Here is a 19,997-nt window from a genome sequence, read left to right on the forward strand (position 1 = left end):
TTACAATATTTGTAGGACACATTCTAAACTTAAAGCATTAATTTAAATACAGTTTAAATAAAACTCACATGTATCGTTGAATTATGGTCATATTACAAATGAGTCTGCTGCAGTTAAAAATTTCCATATGAGTAAGCTTGGAAATACATATTTCAACTAGAGATGAGTATATTTTAAAGTTCTTGAACTGCCTCTTGATGTGCAGATAATACTGCGAGGTGGTGACTTCTTTCAACTCCATCTGAAGCAATGCAAGCTGAGAGAACTCAGTATTACAAATTATCCTCAGTAGGAAAGCGGATGCACAGAACAATTCGCCATCAGATCCAGACATGCTGTCACTTTCTTCAAATACCCAACAGACAAGAATAAATGACAGGTACCATTGTTTTTGTGTTAAGAATAAATGCTTTGTAGCATTCTTCATCAGGAAAGTGCTTTATGGACTTAAATTAATCCTCACAACTCCCTTGTAAGGTAGATAGCTACTATCCCCGTTTTTAAAGATGGAGAAACTGGATATTTAAAATAAATTATGATGGCTGCATGGGAAATACTGTCAAAATACTAGTGTTTGGATGTTGGAGCAACTCAAAAGCACAACTGGAGTAAATGGAGATGTTAATGAGACAACTTTACACTAACCAGCTTGGGTACTGACAGCAGGCTTGCTACAACAGCCAAAGGTTCAGCATGGGCTGCAAAACACAGTCTTTGCTAAGTGCCACGCTGCTGGAGCTAAACTGTGGGACAACAGCCTCAAAAAGTACAAAACACACCATCTAAGATGGTGCAGCCTGACCAGGGTGGAAGGAAGCTGCGTTTCAGAAGTTATGAATTAATCAGGAGCTTTGAGTAAATAATATCTTCTCATGCGAGAGTTGTGTACAGTTCAAGAACCATGTTTAGCTCATCTCTAATTTTACCATATATGCAAGTGCTCACATGTATCAATGTATTCAGGTGTTTTTTAAAATTTACTCACTCATAGACCTTGGAGGTTTGTATTTTTCCTCATATTTCTTTTGTGGAAAATTTTTACTAATACCACAAATGGAACTAGTGCTGCAGTACTACAAATGAGCTACAAATACTAGTTTTAATTAACTAAGGTGATGGACAAGTTTTAAAGGACCGCCATGTTCTCTGTGTGCACCTGTATATACAGGAAATCTCACCTGTCTTTAACTACTGCTGCCTTGAAGTAAAATCCAGTTAAAGTATAAAGTGCATTGTGTGGAGTAAAACCCTAAGAAATAACAAACAATGTTTCTGCCTTCCACAGATTGATTAATTTTGCTTAACAGCTGAACCATCACCCTCTTTGTCTTTTAGTTTTTAGTTTAGCGTTACCTAAGCTGAGAAAGGCCAGCCAGATGTAAGCAAAATTATTGTAAACTGAGACATTTTTGTAATATGCTGTTAAGGGAGAGTTAAGAAAACCAGTATCAAGACACTGTCCAGTTGGGGTGTGTAAATATTATTGTGTGCTTCTTGGCCCATTTAGCAAATACGTTCTTTTCCGTGATAAACCTATGGCCTCCATATGGAGCGTTTTCATGCAGAAAGTATTCCTCACACTCATCTCTTCCTGGCTCGTAATAGTGGTAGGGAACTTTACGAAAGCCTTCTGACCTAGGGGGAAAAAAAGATACACTTAGGTATTATTTCCAAGAAAAACATGAATATATACTGCACCTGAATTCACTGAAATCCTTTCCATGTGTCAGCACCTGAGCTCCTTTGCTAAATTGTATAAGGGCTTTCATTACAGCATGATTTGTATGAATTTTCCTACAGAAAATGAAGCTACGTGTATCTCTCAAAATACACTGATCTTATCATTCACTAAGAAGCTGATGGGCTGGCTCTTATGGATACTGCACATTTTGTTTAACCTGGGAGAACTCAGTCCATAAGGCTCCATCCCTAAGCAAAGTCTTCTCATTGGGTAGTCCCAGCTCTTGAAACTGGTTCTTGAACTGTCTGAATAAGGCAGTTATAAGAATAATATACATTATAAGTAGGTAATGCAGTAAGAATTGCAGCTTTAAGGAAACCCATCCTTCTCTGCTGCCACAGACTGAATTGCTGTCATGCTGTTTACTGGTTTTATGTCAGGGCTATGCAATGCCCTGAACTCTGTGAGGACAACTTTAGTCCTGTCACCCTTATCTCAGGGAGCCTACTGTGTTTTCATAAACAAAGACCAACATATGTTCGTTCCATCTGGATGACTCACTCAATCAGTGAGATCTGCAAGTTCTAACAAGTCAGCCTCTAATGTTAAGATACCCTAATTAAACAGCTGTGACTCAAATTCCTTTTTTTTTTTTTTTAGGGTCTGCCAGGAATGATTCCCACACTGGAGTAACACAGAATGTGGAGTGAGGGTCTGCACAAAGACTTCAGGAGCACCCGCTGGACTGGTTACATGCAAGACTTGAACCAGCCTAGGTACAGAAGAATAGATTTGTACTAGTATCATCATTGTTTATGACATTTCCTGCTTTTCTGAATGAGGAATAGTTTCATTTTGTATTTTGCTACCATATACTGTAGATTAAAGCATTTAACTTGGACTTTTAAAAATTGTGTTTAGAGTTACACTTCTGACAATAGGATTAATCCATTGTCACCGTAAGGTCACTAACAGTAGTTGGTTGGAATTTATGTCAGTTTACTGTGATAAAACTCACAGGACTTGTTTTATTATCTAATTAGAAACCCCCTACTACTCAAAACAAGCCATATATAACCTAGAAAGTTCAAGTAGGTTGCTCAATGGTGGTGAAATGTAATTTCAGGTAACTATCCTGGGCTAATCAGTTCCTTTCACTTCCAGGTGTATTTGATATTCAGAGAACTAATATATTCGTATTTCCTCCATAGATTTGTTTTAGCAGTAGAAGTAAGTACATTTTTGTCAGAAGAGTATGAACATACTTTGTTTCCAGCTAATTCAGAAACTGCAGAAGATCTTTGATTAAAAATAGTTCCTTATGACATCTGATGTTAGATTTTGTAAATGTTTTTATTTTATCAACAGCAAATGCCATATCAGGACTAAATATGCTGACAATAGTGTCACATCAATGCAAAACACTGGGAAATGACTGCCTGATCCATTTTTTGGATTTATGATATTAAAATCAATTGTGAAATTTTGACAAGACATCAGAATTGTAGATGCATGAAAATAATTTCCTGTGATCTTACTTGCAGTAGGTGTCATTTATCATCCCATAGACGTGAATTCCATAGCAGGCATCCATAGCCAAAATTAAGGTAAACCAACCCGTACTGAGATATGAACCTGACTGGACTCTGTAAAAATACAACATACACAAAACAAATTGCAATGAGAAATTATCAACACTTTATCAAAGAAATATAATCTATTACCTGGGACAAAAGGCATTAAGCAACTTGACAATCTGTCAAAACCATACAATTATTTTGAATTATTTATAGATATGCTCTCATTCTTGCCAGCTTGGGGCCTCAAGCTATTGTCCACAGAAAAAACACCATGTTAAATATCCGAAGTCAAACAATGCATCTCCCATAAGACAGAAGATAATTTATTTTTACATTCGAAAGACAGCAATTAGTAGAGTGTGTTAAATGAGATGAAGTTCATGAAAAAGCAAACTACCGGCAGAGTTTGTGCTGTGTGCATGTGAGTATGCACCACCCTCTTCCACAAGCAAAATCTTAATCTGCAGTGGGCTATCTTCAGCTTGAAAATTCATACGGTAATGAAACTTAAGGACATTTTGGTAGAAAACCACCTAATACAAGGCTTTGAAAAACAAAATTCTGTGCGTATCCCTTTAGGTAATTTTGTCTTATCATTCTTTAAGATAACATAGCAGAGAGAAAAACACAAAAGGACAGTGCCCAGATTGATAACCTTTTCTCAAATAACTAGTTTCATTAAATCAGTCCAAAAGTATTACCTCCATGAGTGTGAACAAATGACATGTGTAAGGATTTGGCTCACACATTTGCTATGCAAGCAAATGTATGCATTGTTAACTGCAGGCCAGATCCTGTTCACTCTACTCACACAAGTGTTACTAATGGGGGACTGGGAGTCAACAGAGCTACCCATATAACCTGGGCAAGCAAGACTTACTGTTTTAAAACCTCATAAGTAATGAGAACACACTTAGTCCTCACTGCTTAAAAACTGGCTGAAGTCCAGTTTTGTGCATGTATTGCTTTCAGTTTGACTGAAATCAATGAAAATAATTACCTTAAAATTACAAATAACTTGTCCAATTTCCAAAGAAAGATATCACAAAAGTCATAAAACCAACTTAATAGAGCCCCAACTTTGGCTCAGTCTGAGAGAGTTGGGTGTGAGGGAGAGGAAGGGATAATTTACCTTTGTGCCACATCTTTTAGCTCTTAGCTTTTGGGTATAGCAGGGAGCAGTCTGTTCTCCATCATAAGTTAAAGTAGCCTAAGGTTTGCACACAATTAAGTTTTGCTGCAAAAGAACTTCCAAGTAGGCCTATGTGCGAATCAGTTATCCCCATCAACAAAATCTTCTGAAAACATTTTCATCCTGGGGTAGGAATAAAGCTTTCATGTGAAAAAAAAAAAATCATATAGCATCTTATGCAGCCTATAAAACCCAACTTCCCTTTGAGACAGAAGAACCAACCTCAGGTGTTTCTTCCTGGTTCAGAGCAAGAACGTACTATGGTCTCCTGCCTCCCAGGTAAATCTGCCAATCAGTGGCTTTTGGCTCAGATTCTGTGTTACTTCCTTGCTCTTTCTTGTTGAAGTTTGACTAAATACTAATTAAGATGATGGGTGAAAAAGTAGTTATACAACCTTTATAATGACATTTACTGACACATACAGGACTGAGATTCAAATTCCTTCTCTGATGAATACCTGTTATTATGGATAGTAGAAAAGCTCCAAGAGCTTTACATTCCTAAAGAAACTCCAGTATGCTCCAGTTCAAACAAATTTTTTTTTTTTAGTGAAAAACAATTACCTCAACTTCCAGAGAGTTTTACTGTACTCAAGAACACTCAAAGTAGTTTGGGCTACATCTTCCTTTCCTTGCCCATGTCTATCATCCTTCATGGGTTAGCTGGTGTGAACTTCTATCTCTACCATTCCTGAAACATCCTTTTCCTTGGGGAAACTCTTAAGTATCTGTTTAGCTGCTTTTGTAAAGGACCATTCTGGAAACAATAAATAAAGGGTTAACTTAGCACTGAAGAATGACAAGTGGGAACAAAAGGCAGGGTGTCAAATACCTGTGTTTCATTAGGTGGACACCAGCTATAATTGTGCTTCTTTACTTGACACCTTTATAGCCATGAAACTGTACATCTGTTTATCTGTCCCGTTAGGATCTTCATTTCTTCAAACAGAATGTTCTGCTACTGTCTAGCAAAGAGAATTCCCAATCTGATTCAAGTTATTTCAGAGTAACATTCTGCCATGATAAAAAGCTGCATTGCTTCTCTAACTCGCTTTCTGCTCTTGTACCGGAAGAACGCTAGCCTTGAGCTTTTAAAGCCATTTAGAATAATAATAACCATTTATAAGAACACTATCAGGACCCTTCCAATAATGGAGGTTTATTGGAGAGTACTATATTGACAGTAGCATCTGAAATTTGCTATACTCAGGAGGAAAAGGGAATTTTAAAAAAGAATTAATCAATATTTCATGTCTTGTTTTAACACCATTGGACCTTAGTCCTCTCATCTATATACTACACTGGCAGGATAAATAAAAACAGCAGAGTTCCCAGATACCTTCCCTGGGAGATGAAGTACGTGGCAGAATACAGATTATATACTTTAAAACAAAGCACTTACATTCCTCCCATTTTTTCCTCTGAAGATACATAGGGATACAAGGGAATATACTTAAGCAGTGGGGATTCTGGATGATTTGGTAACACCTTAGAATTCAATCTGGTACTGTAAACATACTTTCAACATTCTAATGAAAGCAATATTAGAAATGTGAAAATTTTAGCTGTCCCTAAAAAGTCATAAATCTCTGAATACCTTTTAAAATATCATCCCATAAAACTGTAGTGCAAAGCAATGTCTCAGCCCTTGCTATTATGTTAACTCCGTGCACTCAATTTCTTTCTCTACAGAAGAGTTTTACACGTTTTTTGGCCAGGGCTTTTGACACTCATTAGAAAGAGTTCCTCTTGTTACTGTAATTGCATTCAAATTTCAAATTTCACACACTGAAAATAAAAGAATCCTCCATTTATGTGTAGCATAAGGCTATGTTACTGCACAAATCTGAGGGAAGGAGGACATTAATCCCAAAACAGGGAAAACAGAAAATTTGTTAAACATCATCTGTAGAACTACTATAGGCAAATCTATTGTGAAATATGTATGTGCAGCAAATCCAAAATTATTCCCTATGGCTCACAGTGACTTTTTCTTATACTCTAAAATTAATGGGGCACCAGATCTAGGCAGGAAATTGTTTCAACAGCTCAGGAGAAAATAATGCACTATTTTTCAAAAAATGCATTTAAAAAGAAGATGGTTTTGCTTTCAAGACATGATTTACAGCTAGATGCAGCAATAAAAAGGCAATGCTCACAAAAAGTTACTTTGTCTGTTTATCTTGAAAATGAAAGCTTATTTTGCATACTTCCTACATTATTAGGATTCTTAAAGAAATGTTAGTTATTGGGATGTAATTCATTCTGCTAAATACCATCCAGCATTTCAGAAAAGTACATAGGCATATGCTTAACATTAAACACATGAAAAGACCAGTGGAATCAACTTAATTAAGATGCTTGAAGCAAAGTATATGCTTGCCTATCCTGCTCTTAGTGAAGGTTTAAGTGCTTAAAATGTCATTATTTAATCTCAGAATATAAAAGTAAGCTCCAAGATTAATAGTTATTTGCAAATTTCAAGTCTCAAAACACAGAATTTGCATTTTTAGTAATGCTTTCCATAAACTCCAGTAGAAAGAACTGACTATAGTTTCTCGCAACACCTTAAAAAGGAGACTTGCCTTCTGTATTTTAGAAGGAAACAGTAAAAACCATGTTTAGGATTGCTGGAATTGTAATGTGTGATACATAAAGCTTTAATTAAAAATTAATTAAAAATAAAAGCAATTAGACAGGGTTCTTTAGCCTTAGCTTTCCAATGTTCTACAAAAAGCATAAGAAATTAATATAAAGAAGATGGAATAGAGAGTGCCCCATAAAAATGTTGGCAACTGAAATTCATCTTCTTTGACATCGATAACCATGCTTTGATGTAGGCTAAATGAAGGAAAAACTAGTTCCTTCTCTCATCAGGGGAAGTTTTACACGTTTTTTGGCCAGGGCTTTTGACACTCATTAGAAAGAGTTCCTCTTGTTACTGTAATTGCATTCAAATTTCAAATTTCACACACTGAAAATAAAAGAATCCTCCATTTATGTGTAGCATAAGGCTATGTTACTGCACAAATCTGAGGGAAGGAGGACATTAATCCCAAAACAGGGAAAACAGAAAATTTGTTAAACATCATCTGTAGAACTACTATAGGCAAATCTATTGTGAAATATGTATGTGCAGCAAATCCAAAATTATTCCCTATGGCTCACAGTGACTTTTTCTTATACTCTAAAATTAATGGGGCACCAGATCTAGGCAGGAAATTGTTTCAACAGCTCAGGAGAAAATAATGCACTATTTTTCAAAAAATGCATTTAAAAAGAAGATGGTTTTGCTTTCAAGACATGATTTACAGCTAGATGCAGCAATAAAAAGGCAATGCTCACAAAAAGTTACTTTGTCTGTTTATCTTGAAAATGAAAGCTTATTTTGCATACTTCCTACATTATTAGGATTCTTAAAGAAATGTTAGTTATTGGGATGTAATTCATTCTGCTAAATACCATCCAGCATTTCAGAAAAGTACATAGGCATATGCTTAACATTAAACACATGAAAAGACCAGTGGAATCAACTTAATTAAGATGCTTGAAGCAAAGTATATGCTTGCCTATCCTGCTCTTAGTGAAGGTTTAAGTGCTTAAAATGTCATTATTTAATCTCAGAATATAAAAGTAAGCTCCAAGATTAATAGTTATTTGCAAATTTCAAGTCTCAAAACACAGAATTTGCATTTTTAGTAATGCTTTCCATAAACTCCAGTAGAAAGAACTGACTATAGTTTCTCGCAACACCTTAAAAAGGAGACTTGCCTTCTGTATTTTAGAAGGAAACAGTAAAAACCATGTTTAGGATTGCTGGAATTGTAATGTGTGATACATAAAGCTTTAATTAAAAATTAATTAAAAATAAAAGCAATTAGACAGGGTTCTTTAGCCTTAGCTTTCCAATGTTCTACAAAAAGCATAAGAAATTAATATAAAGAAGATGGAATAGAGAGTGCCCCATAAAAATGTTGGCAACTGAAATTCATCTTCTTTGACATCGATAACCATGCTTTGATGTAGGCTAAATGAAGGAAAAACTAGTTCCTTCTCTCATCAGGGGAAAATGGAGGAACATCAAATATTTTCTTAATGATCAAGGGCAGGTGAGTTCAAACTGGGTAAAAGTTTAGTTGTCGCTTGAGTTCTGATTTTACCATCGAATTCCAGGAAGTTCTTTTCTTTGTTCAATTGTTCCAGGATTTTTTATGTGCACAATCAATTCTAGCTCTATGGTTCAACAGACTGTAATTTCCAGTGGGGACTTCAGTGGTAAAAAAATAAAAATGAAAAAAAAAGTTTGTTAAGACAGAGATGATCTGTAGACAAGCAATTTCATGTCAATCTGATTGCAGAAAAGATTTAGAAGCCTATTTTTTAATTCTTTACTGGGAGAAATTAGAGAGCGCAGAAGGTCAATTAAGAATGTTAATTAAGATGAAAAACAAATAAATTTAGGACTTCAAGAAGCTATTAAGTAACAGAGAGCTTTCCAAAAGCATTAACTAGACACTTTTCCTTTTTTGCTTAATTTCAAAATATTGCAGTAAAATAAAATTCAGCAATGACAGATTGAAATGACAAGATTCTCCAGGCCAATTAATTGACAAAAAAATTATCTTTTCATAAAGACTGTTTATAGACTCTAATCCTCAGATGACCCTCCTACCGAACTACTGAATCAGCAGCAGTTTTATTTGCAGCAGTTTGTCAGGCCCCTTGATTAATAAGTAAGTATAAATAAGGATATTGGTCCATTTGATTAAAAATAGTTCCTTATGACATCTGATGTTAGATTTTGTAAATGTTTTTATTTTATCAACAGCAAATGCCATATCAGGACTAAATATGCTGACAATAGTGTCACATCAATGCAAAACACTGGGAAATGACTGCCTGATCCATTTTTTGGATTTATGATATTAAAATCAATTGTGAAATTTTGACAAGACATCAGAATTGTAGATGCATGAAAATAATTTCCTGTGATCTTACTTGCAGTAGGTGTCATTTATCATCCCATAGACGTGAATTCCATAGCAGGCATCCATAGCCAAAATTAAGGTAAACCAACCCGTACTGAGATATGAACCTGACTGGACTCTGTAAAAATACAACATACACAAAACAAATTGCAATGAGAAATTATCAACACTTTATCAAAGAAATATAATCTATTACCTGGGACAAAAGGCATTAAGCAACTTGACAATCTGTCAAAACCATACAATTATTTTGAATTATTTATAGATATGCTCTCATTCTTGCCAGCTTGGGGCCTCAAGCTATTGTCCACAGAAAAAATACCATGTTAAATATCCGAAGTCAAACAATGCATCTCCCATAAGACAGAAGATAATTTATTTTTACATTCGAAAGACAGCAATTAGTAGAGTGTGTTAAATGAGATGAAGTTCACGAAAAAGCAAACTACCGGCAGAGTTTGTGCTGTGTGCATGTGAGTATGCACCACCCTCTTCCACAAGCAAAATCTTAATCTGCAGTGGGCTATCTTCAGCTTGAAAATTCATACGGTAATGAAACTTAAGGACATTTTGGTAGAAAACCACCTAATACAAGGCTTTGAAAAACAAAATTCTGTGCGTATCCCTTTAGGTAATTTTGTCTTATCATTCTTTAAGATAACATAGCAGAGAGAAAAACACAAAAGGACAGTGCCCAGATTGATAACCTTTTCTCAAATAACTAGTTTCATTAAATCAGTCCAAAAGTATTACCTCCATGAGTGTGAACAAATGACATGTGTAAGGATTTGGCTCACACATTTGCTATGCAAGCAAATGTATGCATTGTTAACTGCAGGCCAGATCCTGTTCACTCTACTCACACAAGTGTTACTAATGGGGGACTGGGAGTCAACAGAGCTACCCATATAACCTGGGCAAGCAAGACTTACTGTTTTAAAACCTCATAAGTAATGAGAACACACTTAGTCCTCACTGCTTAAAAACTGGCTGAAGTCCAGTTTTGTGCATGTATTGCTTTCAGTTTGACTGAAATCAATGAAAATAATTACCTTAAAATTACAAATAACTTGTCCAATTTCCAAAGAAAGATATCACAAAAGTCATAAAACCAACTTAATAGAGCCCCAACTTTGGCTCAGTCTGAGAGAGTTGGGTGTGAGGGAGAGGAAGGGATAATTTACCTTTGTGCCACATCTTTTAGCTCTTAGCTTTTGGGTATAGCAGGGAGCAGTCTGTTCTCCATCATAAGTTAAAGTAGCCTAAGGTTTGCACACAATTAAGTTTTGCCGCAAAAGAACTTCCAAGTAGGCCTATGTGCGAATCAGTTATCCCCATCAACAAAATCTTCTGAAAACATTTTCATCCTGGGGTAGGAATAAAGCTTTCATGTGAAAAAAAAAAAATCATATAGCATCTTATGCAGCCTATAAAACCCAACTTCCCTTTGAGACAGAAGAACCAACCTCAGGTGTTTCTTCCTGGTTCAGAGCAAGAACGTACTATGGTCTCCTGCCTCCCAGGTAAATCTGCCAATCAGTGGCTTTTGGCTCAGATTCTGTGTTACTTCCTTGCTCTTTCTTGTTGAAGTTTGACTAAATACTAATTAAGATGATGGGTGAAAAAGTAGTTATACAACCTTTATAATGACATTTACTGACACATACAGGACTGAGATTCAAATTCCTTCTCTGATGAATACCTGTTATTATGGATAGTAGAAAAGCTCCAAGAGCTTTACATTCCTAAAGAAACTCCAGTATGCTCCAGTTCAAACAAATTTTTTTTTTTTAGTGAAAAACAATTACCTCAACTTCCAGAGAGTTTTACTGTACTCAAGAACACTCAAAGTAGTTTGGGCTACATCTTCCTTTCCTTGCCCATGTCTATCATCCTTCATGGGTTAGCTGGTGTGAACTTCTATCTCTACCATTCCTGAAACATCCTTTTCCTTGGGGAAACTCTTAAGTATCTGTTTAGCTGCTTTTGTAAAGGACCATTCTGGAAACAATAAATAAAGGGTTAACTTAGCACTGAAGAATGACAAGTGGGAACAAAAGGCAGGGTGTCAAATACCTGTGTTTCATTAGGTGGACACCAGCTATAATTGTGCTTCTTTACTTGACACCTTTATAGCCATGAAACTGTACATCTGTTTATCTGTCCCGTTAGGATCTTCATTTCTTCAAACAGAATGTTCTGCTACTGTCTAGCAAAGAGAATTCCCAATCTGATTCAAGTTATTTCAGAGTAACATTCTGCCATGATAAAAAGCTGCATTGCTTCTCTAACTCGTTTTCTGCTTTTGTACCGGAAGAACGCTAGCCTTGAGCTTTTAAAGCCATTTAGAATAATAATAACCATTTATAAGAACACTATCAGGACCCTTCCAATAATGGAGGTTTATTGGAGAGTACTATATTGACAGTAGCATCTGAAATTTGCTATACTCAGGAGGAAAAGGGAATTTTAAAAAAGAATTAATCAATATTTCATGTCTTGTTTTAACACCATTGGACCTTAGTCCTCTCATCTATATACTACACTGGCAGGATAAATAAAAACAGCAGAGTTCCCAGATACCTTCCCTGGGAGATGAAGTACGTGGCAGAATACAGATTATATACTTTAAAACAAAGCACTTACATTCCTCCCATTTTTTCCTCTGAAGATACATAGGGATACAAGGGAATATACTTAAGCAGTGGGGATTCTGGATGATTTGGTAACACCTTAGAATTCAATCTGGTACTGTAAACATACTTTCAACATTCTAATGAAAGCAATATTAGAAATGTGAAAATTTTAGCTGTCCCTAAAAAGTCATAAATCTCTGAATACCTTTTAAAATATCATCCCATAAAACTGTAGTGCAAAGCAATGTCTCAGCCCTTGCTATTATGTTAACTCCGTGCACTCAATTTCTTTCTCTACAGAAGAGTTTTACACGTTTTTTGGCCAGGGCTTTTGACACTCATTAGAAAGAGTTCCTCTTGTTACTGTAATTGCATTCAAATTTCAAATTTCACACACTGAAAATAAAAGAATCCTCCATTTATGTGTAGCATAAGGCTATGTTACTGCACAAATCTGAGGGAAGGAGGACATTAATCCCAAAACAGGGAAAACAGAAAATTTGTTAAACATCATCTGTAGAACTACTATAGGCAAATCTATTGTGAAATATGTATGTGCAGCAAATCCAAAATTATTCCCTATGGCTCACAGTGACTTTTTCTTATACTCTAAAATTAATGGGGCACCAGATCTAGGCAGGAAATTGTTTCAACAGCTCAGGAGAAAATAATGCACTATTTTTCAAAAAATGCATTTAAAAAGAAGATGGTTTTGCTTTCAAGACATGATTTACAGCTAGATGCAGCAATAAAAAGGCAATGCTCACAAAAAGTTACTTTGTCTGTTTATCTTGAAAATGAAAGCTTATTTTGCATACTTCCTACATTATTAGGATTCTTAAAGAAATGTTAGTTATTGGGATGTAATTCATTCTGCTAAATACCATCCAGCATTTCAGAAAAGTACATAGGCATATGCTTAACATTAAACACATGAAAAGACCAGTGGAATCAACTTAATTAAGATGCTTGAAGCAAAGTATATGCTTGCCTATCCTGCTCTTAGTGAAGGTTTAAGTGCTTAAAATGTCATTATTTAATCTCAGAATATAAAAGTAAGCTCCAAGATTAATAGTTATTTGCAAATTTCAAGTCTCAAAACACAGAATTTGCATTTTTAGTAATGCTTTCCATAAACTCCAGTAGAAAGAACTGACTATAGTTTCTCGCAACACCTTAAAAAGGAGACTTGCCTTCTGTATTTTAGAAGGAAACAGTAAAAACCATGTTTAGGATTGCTGGAATTGTAATGTGTGATACATAAAGCTTTAATTAAAAATTAATTAAAAATAAAAGCAATTAGACAGGGTTCTTTAGCCTTAGCTTTCCAATGTTCTACAAAAAGCATAAGAAATTAATATAAAGAAGATGGAATAGAGAGTGCCCCATAAAAATGTTGGCAACTGAAATTCATCTTCTTTGACATCGATAACCATGCTTTGATGTAGGCTAAATGAAGGAAAAACTAGTTCCTTCTCTCATCAGGGGAAAATGGAGGAACATCAAATATTTTCTTAATGATCAAGGGCAGGTGAGTTCAAACTGGGTAAAAGTTTAGTTGTCGCTTGAGTTCTGATTTTACCATCGAATTCCAGGAAGTTCTTTTCTTTGTTCAATTGTTCCAGGATTTTTTATGTGCACAATCAATTCTAGCTCTATGGTTCAACAGACTGTAATTTCCAGTGGGGACTTCAGTGGTAAAAAAATAAAAATGAAAAAAAAAGTTTGTTAAGACAGAGATGATCTGTAGACAAGCAATTTCATGTCAATCTGATTGCAGAAAAGATTTAGAAGCCTATTTTTTAATTCTTTACTGGGAGAAATTAGAGAGCGCAGAAGGTCAATTAAGAATGTTAATTAAGATGAAAAACAAATAAATTTAGGACTTCAAGAAGCTATTAAGTAACAGAGAGCTTTCCAAAAGCATTAACTAGACACTTTTCCTTTTTTGCTTAATTTCAAAATATTGCAGTAAAATAAAATTCAGCAATGACAGATTGAAATGACAAGATTCTCCAGGCCAATTAATTGACAAAAAAATTATCTTTTCATAAAGACTGTTTATAGACTCTAATCCTCAGATGACCCTCCTACCGAACTACTGAATCAGCAGCAGTTTTATTTGCAGCAGCTTGTCAGGCCCCTTGATTAATAAGTAAGTATAAATAAGGATATTGGTCTAAACAAACAAAGAGACCTGTAATCCACAGAGTAGAGGCTTCATAACATGAGATGTCCTTTCAACATGCTAAAAGATTTGTAAAAATGATTCAAAATAAATAGAAATATTTTCAAGAATTGTGTCAAGATTAACTTAGACTATGTTCATGTAGTCATGAATCTGGTACTTATTTGTATCCGCAGTGCATCAAGATACCGTTAATCTTCTGGGAGGGGGTCAGTATACTCTGGTTTTGGCTGGCGCTTTGCCACTTGCCCTGTGTCAGCCTCATCTGTGACTGACCCTCAGGAACGAGGGTAGAAGGTACATGTCCCCTCTGTACTCCCTTGTGAAAGACAACCAGCTCTTTTTCTCCCTGGGTACTGTAGATTTTTGCATTGCTGAATAATGGTATGTTTCCTTACAACTAAAACTATGGAAAATTTATCTACCAGCACAAACTGGTGATCCATTACTTAATTCTATACTAACCAAATTAATGCTACCATTGTACTTACGTTGACTGAGATTTCTTTTTTTCTGAGGAAGCATCTCTGAATATAGCTGCTGAACAACTCTCCTTCTTTGCCAAATTAAACACCCACATTCCCCAATTCACAGGTTTGGTCTATGCCTTCCTCTTCATATCAAAAGTAGACTTGTAAATGACAGATTAGAATGAGCTGACAGAAAAATGCCCCCGCCTCTGAGAGAACGGCAAGGCTCATTTTCCTAGCACCTCTCCTTTGAGGAGCACATATACTTCTCATGCCAGAAAGCTGTTTTCTTGAGAGGAAAAAAGGAAGTACATTTGGTACAGGAGAAGGGTAAAACTCTAAATGCTGAAGAGTATTAGCACTAGCCTAGATTTAATTCTGTTTTCTGTAAGACTCGGTGCTTTGTTGCTACTAATTTTATTATAAACTTTCTGCAGAAAAAATAGCACAAGAAGAGCAATGAAGATGAAAGCACAGAGAATTGATTTCACCTGGTAAAAATGGTTGCTATTTCTGCATTATAAAGATACCTGTTAGGCAGTTGTTTATCATAATTATTCATTCTTTTGTACGTGTGTGTGTGCACGCATGTGCTTGCTTTGCATTCCATAATGATGCAGGACATCTAATAATAAACACTCATGCCCCTCTAGCAGTGAGCAGACTGTCTCACACATTCAAAAGCCCACACGGTGCTTCAGGTCATTCTGAAAAGTGAAACATTTATATATGGACAGATGTTTTATTATCCATCATGTGTGGTTTTATGCAAAGCTTAAACAAGTGGAATGCATTATGAGCAGCACAGACCATACTCCAGATTCAGACAGTGGCTGTGCCCAGCAAGATGTACCTGGGAATGGAGAAGTGATGCACTCCTGCCAGCCCAAACTCTTGTTAGATCATCCTTACTGTGAATCCTGAAAATAAACTGCAGTCAGGTGGCATACTGTCCAATTAATCTCCAGAAATATAGGTTTTCTATCTATATTAATACTGCACCAATGGAACACAGAGGACAAGAGTCCATTTCAGCTGAATTTCCTACAAACCCGCAGCAAAGGCTACTCCTAGATCACAAACTAGCCCATGAGAATCTCCCCTCCAATCTGATTTAAAAAGAGATGTAACGATTAATAAATCCTATGTCAAAATGGCCTTGAAAAAAAGACAGGAAGGACACTTCTGAATGATCACAAAAGGGAACACAGAAATGATGGGTTTGTATTTAACATCTAATTTTAAAAAAACCCAACAACTATTTGACTTACTATTTACAATTTTTAGCAAGACAGGCAAAACCAATATTAGAAATAAGGGAGAGTCTGTTACTGCAATTACTGAAATCCATGCAGCATCTGCTTGGGTATGTAATTTATGCATATAGTTCCAATCTTTGTGTTATGTACATATTTTTTTATTTCTTCCTCTCTTTCTCTGCTCTATTCAATATACGCACGGAAACCTGAAACAAAGGGGAAAAAAAAAAGCAGCTTAAAGAAATTGACTTCTGCTGCACAGGCTTCTATAGTTTCCTTATTTCTGATTCCTTGACCTGACTTTGATGCATCTCAGCTCAGTCGTGAACTCAGGCAACAAGAGAAGGAAGTCATTTCATCCAGGCAGAGAGGGCTCCTTCAGATGCCTGTGCTGCTGAGCTCAGAGAAGAAAAGGAGAATTCCTGTTTATCAAGAGTAACCATAGAGGTCCAGCTTGCTGCAAAGCACACAGAAAAGAAACAAGACTGAAGAATTATAATTGTAAACCCTGCCTTCCAGCCTATATATATATATATATATTTATGTTTTATTTTGAGGTGATTCTCATGCAGGAAAACCTGTGCTAATCTTTTCACGTTGAATGGCATCCCCTGTAGAGAACAAGAATTGCTAACTAAATTTCTTACAGCTGTTGCGCTTCTGCAGCTCGCACTGACTCTTCAGATACAAATTGTGCTCTTGGTGCAAGCTGTTTACAGAACAGTAAATCCCAGTCCTAATCTTTTTTTCTCCCCCACTCTCTTCTTTAATCCTCCTTTTCCAGAAATACATATTATCTTGATTTCTCTTGATTCAAGAATTCTTTATTTCCCTTTCTTAAGTACAAACTGTGGTCTGAGGCACAGCCCATGCTATTGCATGCGCTCAAGTTATTAATAAAAGATGCCTTTTGTAAGTGCCCTGGTTGCAGTTGCCACCTGGGATCTGAAGTCAAGCAGTTTATGCATGATTACCAATAACCTTGACCCACTGGAGGTGTATTGTGCAGAAAGAGAAGTGTATGGCACCACACATCTCCATTTGCACTTGGATTTCATTGATGAGCAAATGGATATTTAAATCAGAAGAGGATCCACAGAAGTGTGGACCATTACAACCATGCAATTATGTTTGGAACGAAGGGAAACTAAATTCACATAAGCAGATTTGAGGGCTAAGCTTTTGGCATCTTTACACAGACATTTTTCTCTTCAAAAATCACCCGAGTAAAATTCACTCCACCCTTACGAAGACTGATCTTATCAGGAAATGCAACTCTTCTGGTCTATGCCAGCATAGCACTTGCTCCACAGTACAATTACTTATGCTTGCAGTGGTTGAAGCAAATGGGTGGTAATGCCAAATCTGCTTTCCCTGGACAGTACTCAAGCCTGCAAGTTAGTTGTGGCACCATGGTGTACTCCTATCCCACCGTTCTCCGCTTTCCATTGGCCTATGCTAGGTCAAAGACTGACTGCAATCCCTGATGGCTGTGACAAAGGGAGTGACGGCTGAAACCTTGACACAGGTTTCATGACTTGTGCCACGGGCCTCTGCAGGGCAGCTTCATGTGCTCTTCTCTTCACCAGTAGCTGCATCCAGATTGCTAAGTGCTGGTTCAACATTTTCCCACAGCATGAAAGGGAGCAGAGAAGGGTTTAGATTTTCATCCTTTGTAACCAAAAATGAATCAAAACTCAAAAGTGTGCCAAGTGGAAGAAAAAAAGACAACAGTGACTTTTTCCTGCATCTACATTTAAATCAATACTTGCTGTCTTGGGTCTGCACATTTTTCTCCAGGGAGGATGTAAACTAAACAGAGCTGCAGTTAATCCAGGATCCCCAAAGAGAATTAATTAAGCAGGCTTTCCCACCCTTTTCTTTTGGTATTAAAGGGCACTTACTGCTCCTAGCTGCATATCTTAGCGAAATCTATTGTAGGTGAATACAGAAGAAATTTCTTGATTAGCTCTTACCTTGTCAAGACAAGATGCTGAAGGGAGTTCATCTAACCTTGGGTGAAAGCAGCTTAAATTTTTCATAAAAGCATTTTCTATCAGGCTTTTTTTTTATGTTTAAAGCAAAACATATGAGACAACTTTCTAAAGGCGCACATTGTATGTCTGTGACATTGGGATGTAAGCAGAGGCTTTTATAAAGGTATTTTGTCTTATTGCTATGGTGAAAATGAAAGAACAGCTAACACGAGACTGTACCCTAACTCTGTTCATTTGAGTGGGGAGAACATTGGACCAGATACTCAGCTGATAGAAACCACACTGATGTACATCAGCTGATATCCTTTTAAATTTTCTACAATCTGCAGTCATTGTGTTAGTTCAATCACTACCTCTTTGATGTTAACATGGAAGGGAAGGCAGTGTTACATTTTTCTCCCTACATTTCACATTTATCTGAGAACGTTGCTTTTCACCAGGATGGAAGCTCCTCCAAAAAAAGCTTATGGAGGGCCAGCCGTAATGTTAATGGGAAGTTTCATTTCGGAAAGGAAAATATTCACTGAAAAAAGAGAACGCAAACCCCACAGGTAAGGCCGCCTTTGATGCATATCCCTCTATCAACAACTTGTCTCTCCCCAGCTGTGGTATTCATAAAAGTGTGTCCAGGTATTCTAAAATTAATTCCTAATTTGTTGCTAAATTACTCACTGAATATTTACATTACAGCAGCACTGCAAATCCTCGCTGTGCAGGGCACTGTGTACCCACATGTGACAGTCCTTGACCCAAAGAGCTTAACTGTCAAATAATCAAGAGAAACAGGTTCTTTGGAGAACGTACTCATCCTTATCCCTAGTTCTCACAGGGAACTGATGCATACTGAGATTTCCTCCCTTACATTTAAGGCATGTATATAAGTAGTAATTTCACATGCATGCGAAAGTCTCCCCACCAAGTATAGCAGGTAGAATGGAATAAAATAAATGCAAGGCCTTCTCGTACTGTTCATAGAAACTTCCTACAATACTGCACTGTGTTATAAAGCCACATTCTCTAAAATTGAATGCAGAGCCACAGTGCTCTTCTCTACACTGCCTATTTGCACGAACCAAAAGTTCATTTTAGATTATGGAACATCAATATTTTTAGCAAAAATGAAATCTTAAATCCAGACAAATTATTCTGATGTGGAAAAAAGGAGGTAAAAATAGAACTTGCGTGGGTCTGAATTTTAATTCAAATGCAAGAGGCCATAATGTAACCCATCAGTCAAGCTTTGAAGATGAACTGCTAATTAACACAGATGTTGCCTTCCCTTTTACTACTGTAACTTTCTCCAGATTAACTTTTCCTTAAAGTAAAAAAAGAACAAAATATTTCTCTTTCCTTTTGTTTTTTTGACATACAATTTAATGAAACACACACACATATATAGGTATCATATTACTGTTTAGTATCAATATTATGGTCTTGCTTACTCTCTATATTCCACCTAAATGTTTCTAGTCTTTCACTGCTTTCTTAATTAACTCACCTCTGTCCAACTGTCTAGAAAGAAGCAAATAATCCTAGCTTCTGAGCTACTGAAACTTCCCCTACCTTCTCCATTGCTCTGTTTACATAGTAGCTGGCTTTCTGATGGGCACCTCTCACTGATGTACATTGTGGACAGAAGAGGTTGAGGTCTAATTAAAGCCCCACTTGAAACACAGGGTCCCAAATCCTCAGGACACGCAAGATTACCTTCTGTCTTCCCCCTTCTGTTCACCAAGAGCCACTACATTTATTCAGCAGGGTCTTCTGAAGGCCAGATGCCTGCAGCCACTGACACAAAGATTTACACTGAAGGCAGCACCTTGGTTGCAGACAGACACTTTTGGCAGAATCATAACCTCCCCTGGCGCAACTTGAGGCCATTTCCTCTCGTCCTATCGCTTGTTACTTGGGAGAAGAGACCGACCCCACCTCCCTACAACCTCCTTTCAGGTAGTTGTAGAGAGCGATGAGGTCTCCCCTCAGCCTCCTTTTCTCCAGGCTAAACA

General features: G+C 36.6%; 1 protein-coding gene across 1 annotated transcript in view; it reads right to left on the reverse strand.

Moving 5' to 3' along the window:
- Positions 1 to 1,448: 1,448 nt before the first annotated feature.
- ST6GALNAC3 (ST6 N-acetylgalactosaminide alpha-2,6-sialyltransferase 3) overlaps positions 1,449 to 19,997 on the reverse strand; it is a 131,296-nt gene continuing 112,747 nt past the window's right edge. Inside the window, exons 4-5 of the mRNA XM_009287436.1 lie at positions 9,452 to 9,559; positions 1,449 to 1,635 (exon numbers count right to left, since the gene is read on the reverse strand). Of these exons, the coding sequence (XP_009285711.1) occupies positions 1,449 to 1,635; positions 9,452 to 9,559 (295 nt within the window). The remainder of the gene's footprint in view (positions 1,636 to 9,451; positions 9,560 to 19,997) is intronic.

Source organism: Aptenodytes forsteri, unplaced genomic scaffold, assembly GCF_000699145.1.
Source record: "Aptenodytes forsteri isolate BGI_AS27 unplaced genomic scaffold, ASM69914v1 Scaffold119, whole genome shotgun sequence".
Lineage (NCBI taxonomy): Eukaryota > Metazoa > Chordata > Aves > Sphenisciformes > Spheniscidae > Aptenodytes > Aptenodytes forsteri.